This window comes from Mesitornis unicolor, unplaced genomic scaffold (genome assembly GCF_000695765.1).
Source record: "Mesitornis unicolor isolate BGI_N332 unplaced genomic scaffold, ASM69576v1 scaffold15620, whole genome shotgun sequence".
Classification (NCBI taxonomy): Eukaryota; Metazoa; Chordata; class Aves; order Mesitornithiformes; family Mesitornithidae; genus Mesitornis; species Mesitornis unicolor.
In genome coordinates this window covers 54,080-60,763 of record NW_010157797.1, presented here as the reverse complement: position 1 = coordinate 60,763, position 6,684 = coordinate 54,080, and the positions used below count along the sequence as shown (strand labels likewise).

The window sequence follows — 6,684 nt, the reverse complement described above, 5'->3', positions numbered from 1 at the left end:
TGAGCCTCTGGAGATTCCATACTCTGCACTGTTGTCCTCTTCCTGCCAGATTACACACAAGATGTGGCAGCAGATGTTATCAGTATTTTTTAAGGGGAAGCATGATCGCTGCATTGCTTACCAACATCCCAGAAACACCCTGCATGTATGAAAATTACTGTACTATGGAAATAACCCTGGGTTTTCATGAGGCTGATTTGGGTGTGTTGCTAGGCAACACAGGGTAACAAGGGGTTTGTATGTATTCTTTAGGTAGGTTCAGGCAAGTCTCTATAGAGATTTCCAGGAAAGAAGTGAAGATGTGAGAGAGGCTGATCAACTGCAACACTGAAGTTAAGCCTCACAAACTTAACTTTCTTTGAGAGGAGTTTTTTGAGAAAGAAATTGGATTAGACCCAGGAATGACGTATCCTGTTTGATTTCTTTTCCCCTTGCATGCTGACAAGCTTTGTGTTTAGGCAGGCTTTTGTTTCTGACTCCAAGTTGCTTTAAAAGATTTGGGAGTGTGTCTCGGGGTGTCGAGGGTCATGTGCTTAGCTTGATTGGCTCGGTTTGCTTGCGAGTGCTTTGTTCTTCCCACCACGCTCAGGTCGGTTGTGCAACATGCCCCTACCATTTAAAAAAAAAAATTTAAAAAAAAATGCTGAGTAATGCCAGAGGTTTCTCAAATGGCTGATGCAAACCTGGAGAATTTGCATCATCATTCAGCTGGAGTAACTTGGTATGACAAGAGCTTAAATACAAGTCCATGCGGAAGCTGAGCTGGTTTCCAATGCTAGGGCAGTACCAGCTTGCAGTGTGAAAGAGCAGGTGTTTCTGAGCACTGCTCAGATAGCAGTAAAGGCTGAAATACACTTTAGGAGCTTGCTACCTGTGCGTAGGAGCAGCTGGGAAGATAAGAGAGGGCAGAGGAAGAGACTAAGCAGCTGGCTACACAGAGTGGAAAAAAACCCTTGAGTTTCTGCTGCAAACTTTTTTGCCTGTGCTTGCCGTCAGTGTGCTGGTGGCACTGTAGCATGTTTAGGAAAGCTGCTGTAACCACGGTCTCTAATGGGAGTTACTTGCAGGGGCAGACTAATGGCAGGTTGCCCTCTACGGACAGCGGACAGCCAGCCCGGGAGAAAAAAGTTGTGCTGAAGAAGAAAGTGACACTTTTGAGGGGGATATCCATCATAATTGGCACTATCATTGGAGCTGGCATCTTCATCTCTCCCAAAGGTATTCTGAAGAACACAGGCAGCGTAGGCATGTCCTTGATTGTCTGGACAGTGTGTGGTATCCTCTCGCTCTTTGGTAAGTTGCTTAAAAGTTTCTAATTGGTCCAGAGGGGCGGCTGGTGAATTATCACTATTATTTGTCTGATTTTGCTATTGGATATCAAGGCACAGAGTGGAACTTGAGGACCAATAGGGGTACAGAATTTTTTTGCTGTGTGATAGGTTGCATGGAGGGCACGGAGGTACGCAACCCCTGTCCCCCTGGCGCCTGATCAGTGAAGATTGAAAGCGTAAATTATTGTTTCTTATGGGTCCCTGAAGAAACAGGAAAAGTAATTGTTCATTTTATGCCATACAATGTGCTATATGTATAATATTTTTCTTCTGGCTATAAGAGGTAGTTTACGGTTTGCTTGTAAGGCCCCTGGCAGCTGGGGATGCAGGTCACTCCGTTCGAACACTGATGAAATGTTTACACAGCTCAACTTAGTTCCCCAGAGGCTAGAACAAGGTCTGAGAGGAATATTTCCCGGTGGACGTAAGCTGTATTGGCATGAAAGGAAGCAAAATAATAACACTAATAACCTTTCTCCCCAGTCTTGTATTACTGCTCTTTATTCCCTGCTCACAATGCTGCTGTGGAAGATTCTGCTGCAAAAAACAGTGAGACAGAAACAAATTTGTAATGTGAGTTTTATTCCTGGTCTGCCTATTGTGACAATTTTTACTAATTTTATGTATTTTTGAACAGTATTAAGTTCTGGAAAATTGCCAGTTTATTTGTTTTGCACACAAATCCCCCGTTCAGAGTGAAAACCCCACCCTGGCCTCTGCAGGACAGAGGGTCCATTGACCTACTTAATGAGTTAATCTGAAAGAAGCTGAAAAACTAACATAAACATTGCTTTATTTAAAACAGAAACAACTTGTTTTCTGGCAGGAGGTAAAGAGGACAAACATGGACTAACACGTGTCTGCTTAATAGGTGGGACATACAGATGCCACCCTGTGTAAATTGGCTCTGAGATTAATAGAAACATGAGTGTTTACAGGCTAAACCCACCCAAGCCAAACAGTGCAAGAAAGTTAGGACCCGTTTTGGTCAAATGTTAAATGTATTGGTACAATGGGCAGCATAAATCTGTTATACAAATGTGGAAGTCCTGCCTGTTACCAAAATTCTCCTAGAAAGAAAGACCTTAAATACAATTTGTAACCCTGTCAGAAGACCTTGATCTTTAGATTTTGTCAAAACAGAATTTGCTTAAGCACTGCATTTTTGGCTTTATCTTTAATAGTAGTAATTTTCTGGCTTTGAAGTAAAGTCTGTGAAAAAAAAATAGATCTCTTTTATCAGGTGGATTTTCCAGGTAATTTTTCAGATCTCAAGATGTGAAGAACTGTGTAATTTGGTCCAACAAAAGATACTATCTTTTTCTAAATGGACCTGTTACAGTTATTTTTTTCATATTTTTTTATGCCATGGGTGTTTTTAATTCCTTGCATGACTGAATAATAGTGAAATCTCTTGCAAAGATCAGTTAAAATCTTGCTGAGGCTGTGTGTATAACATGTATCAAAACACAATTTCATTTCATCCTGAACCTCAACAGAAGAGGCTGGCAAGAGAAAACCCATCAGTAGTTTTTTTTTTTTAATGTGGCTGTTAGAATTCCTTTAAAGTATGTTTTCAGCTAAGCTGAAAAATAGTAGATAAAAGCTACCACACTTTTGCAAAGCCCCAAAGCAAGCAAATGAACAAGGATGGAATTTATCATAATGTGGTACAGCTTTAATGGGCTTGTACGTGTTACGTGGTTTTGACAACTGTAGTTTTCACTTTAAAGTGTTGCAGCATAAAAGCATGCAGGGAACAGAGCCAAAACAAGTTCATATATGTCGCTGATCTTAACTTATATGTGATGTGGTGTTTACAAACTTTATTTCTATTTTCCTGTGACTTCTCAGACTCTCCTAGAAGGGCCACCTCCATTTATTGGACGTGGTGCACCTCTCCTCTACTGATGCTCCACCTGTGGAGATAAGAAGCCATTGGCTTTGTGAGTGGGTGATGGCTCACTGAGCAACAGTAGCAGATGGCACATGGGCAAAGAAGGCTTCATGCAGGTCCTTGTAGCTGTGACATGCTGTTTTCTGCTCCACGATGGCAGAGGCTGCATGTTGTGCCTGCAGCAGCCTCAGGGAGCTCCTCAGAGCTGTTACTTGCTGGGAATGCTCCAAAGGGGCCTGAACCACTTCTGCGTGAACTTGGCCTCCCTAATGCAGCAAGCTGATGATGATTTTCATTTTATTTTAGCCAGTGTAAATGCACCAATGGATGAAATGAGCCTCCTGCTATGAAAATGTGAAGTTGTCTGTATTTAAGGCAATGCAGAAATGAACTGAGCTTTCATTGTACTGGTAGTACGCAAAAACACTACACCAGGGTTAAGCCACCCCCTGATTTCTTTATGTAAGATGTTGGTAATACTATTGAGAAAAATTCTTAATCTGCAGTTCCTGCTTCCAAATTTTGGACAGTTGATTGCTTCACCTGTGGCTGAGGAGAGGGAACACAGTTTTCGGGCTTTCCTTTGGAGGCTGAGCCAGACATCTCTAAAGCCGAAAGGAGCTACTCATCATTTGATAGCAAGCAAATGTGTCAGAAGGCTTTCATTTAGCGATGCAGTCAGGCTGGCTGGGGAGCCAAGGTAGCTGGTGTGACACAGCATTTTGTCATCTATCTTCATGAGGAACGGATGAGTAATGAAACGTGATGACAGCAAATAGTTTGATCAGTGACACACAAATAAATGTAACTGGATATGTGTACAGTTTGGTTAACTGCAGGTCTAGCTGAATGAATTAAAACTTACCAAATTTCTTGAAAAAAGGATAATTAAAATGTATCAAAAGTAGTTGTGATATCACGACAGCTCGCTCTGTTGCTTAGTTTACAAATGTTTTGAAAGTTATTTCTGGACATGTCTTGTGATGCCACAGTTTAAATCTCACAGGTGCCCTCTGCTATGCTGAACTAGGAACATGTATTAAGAAATCTGGTGGTCACTACACCTATATCCTGGAGGCCTTTGGCCCGTTACCTGCTTTTGTGAGAGTCTGGGTTGAATTACTCATCATTCGGTAAGTGTATCGTGGCTTTTCTGTGTTTGTTTTCTGATGGCAATGCACTTTTCAGTCATAATGAAAAATCTCCAATATGTGATGTGCAAAACAAATCAAATCTATCTTGATCAATGAGCTATGTTCTTTTAGTATGGTTGCTTTGGAGAATGCAACAATGCTGTTTTGTTTGTCAGCACTGAAACATTGAAAAAGGCATATGTGCATGTATGGCAGTGAAAAAGATTCTAATAAAACTGCGTGACACAAAATTCAGCCACTTGCTTTAGTTTTGCAAAGCTTACTGTATCCGTTAATGTTGCTAATAATGCTAATACTCATGCCTATATACTGTGTAGTGGAAAAGGAAAGTAATCTTCACATTTTCTTAGTCTTGGCACTAGCTTTTGGAGCAGTTGCTATTGTCTGTGGGTACAGAGATAACTCCTGATGACCTCTTGCCTAGCAGTTTTTAGATTTGGGAGCATCATGTGTTCTCTACTTGTCCGTTCGTGTCCCCATTTTTTGTTTGTGTGAGGCACTGGAAAAATGGAATCTTGATTACTATGAAAAGCACTAACTCGCCAAATAAAGCAACATTAAGTCTCACATATCTAAAATGTCCAAATTGTTCTTTTGGCATGTAAGTCTGTGGCTCATGCAGCCTGTGACACTGTATAGGTGAATTACAATATGAAGATGACAAATCATCAAATCACATCAAATAAATTTCATACTGTAAATTGATATTTTATCAAACTCTTTGAATTTTATATATATATATATATATTTAACAATACTGCTGAGGCTGGAGAGCTTGGTACATGTAGAAATGCAAAATTATTTTGGGAATGTTTCATTCCTGCCTTAGGCTAGATAGCACTCCTTTTCCCTGTCCTCTGCAATCAGCAAATTAGTCACAAAAGCACAGGCATCATTTCAAATCACAACTATGTTTACATAATATTGACAAGTTTTAGCATAGGCTGTTGAGTTTAAAAACAATGACAGTGCTGAGTCATTACGAAACCATAAACCCTTATCTTGTTTCCGGAGGAAACCTTTGTGTAAGTCAGATGGTCCTTTACATCCTTCCCACCCATATGTAACCTTTGAATTAACAGCATACTTTGCATCAAATGGGATGAAAGAGCAGATGTCTTAACTGTATTAACATTTCCCCAGTAAGGAAAACCAGATAGAGGAAGCAGACGTATGTTTTCACTGAGAAGCACAATGCTGTGAACATAGCTATAGCATTGCACATCACAGAATCAACAGAAGAGAGTAGTGTTAGAAATCTCCCTCTTAATCTGCACCTTACTAGGCAGTGGGACCTTATTAACCTAGGCACAAACACTCACAAGAAACAAGGCTTCATAAATTCCTCTCCTCAAAAAAAATTCTTTTAATGGATGACAGTGTCCCAGGAGCGTCATGAAAACACTCTTAGTCATGGTGATCTGTCCCACACCCAGAAAATAACCTCTTGCATGGGAAGAAACATCAGTGGATTCTTTAATCATCAGATCTGAGAGGCAGCGTACTTGTTATAACTTGCGATGATCAGAGCAGTGCTGCTGAAACTCCGTGTAGAGTTTTATACTTGACTCCTGTATTGGTAAACTAATTGGCTGCTGCTATCAAAGAAGTTGAGACCTAATATATATATAGGTTTTTTTTCAGTGGGTGATGTTGCCCGCACACTTCTCAGCTAAGCCATTTTTTCCTCTGAAAGTGTGCAGGTTTATCACACCCACAGACTGGTGGAGCAGCTACAACCAAAATACATATTTCCTGCTTTCATATATCTTTTCAGCCACTATTTTACAATCTAGGACACACTGAACTCTGCCCACATACTGTTTAAACTGTGCCAGCATCACCCGCTGTTCAGAACTGCCTTACTCTGCACTCCTCCTCACCCAGTATAAGTAGGAATTTTTTTCTCCCCAAAAGTCAGGTTGTGGGTATATTACATACCTCTAAAAAACCAAACAAACCAACAACTAGTTTTCAAACAAGTGTAGATGACTGTGTGAATGTGTTGTCTGTAGTGCTTAACTGTGGTGGTTGCTATCCACAGGTTGGGTAAGAGTGGGCTGCTAAATAAGTGACTCACTCAACTGTGGTATGTGCTGGCAGCATTATACCTGCTCCTTTCCTGGTGGCTTTTTGTGCTCATTGTCCTGAAATCAAAGCTGCCAATTCACTTTCTGCCCACTCCTGAACACACAACTGGTAGAAGAGTGCCAGTCTGTCTTGTGTATTTGCAGTAAAAAGGAAAATGCCCCTTCCTGCAACTTCCACCTCAACTGATCAGCTACACTGCCAGCAACGTCTA

General features: G+C 40.9%; 1 protein-coding gene across 1 annotated transcript in view; it reads left to right on the top strand.

The window, feature by feature from the left end:
• The first annotated feature begins 1,016 nt into the window (after positions 1-1,016).
• SLC7A11 (solute carrier family 7 (anionic amino acid transporter light chain, xc- system), member 11) overlaps positions 1,017-6,684 on the top strand; it is a 57,453-nt gene continuing 51,785 nt past the window's right edge. Inside the window, exons 1-2 of the mRNA XM_010181427.1 lie at positions 1,017-1,293; positions 4,235-4,361. Of these exons, the coding sequence (XP_010179729.1) occupies positions 1,017-1,293; positions 4,235-4,361 (404 nt within the window). The remainder of the gene's footprint in view (positions 1,294-4,234; positions 4,362-6,684) is intronic.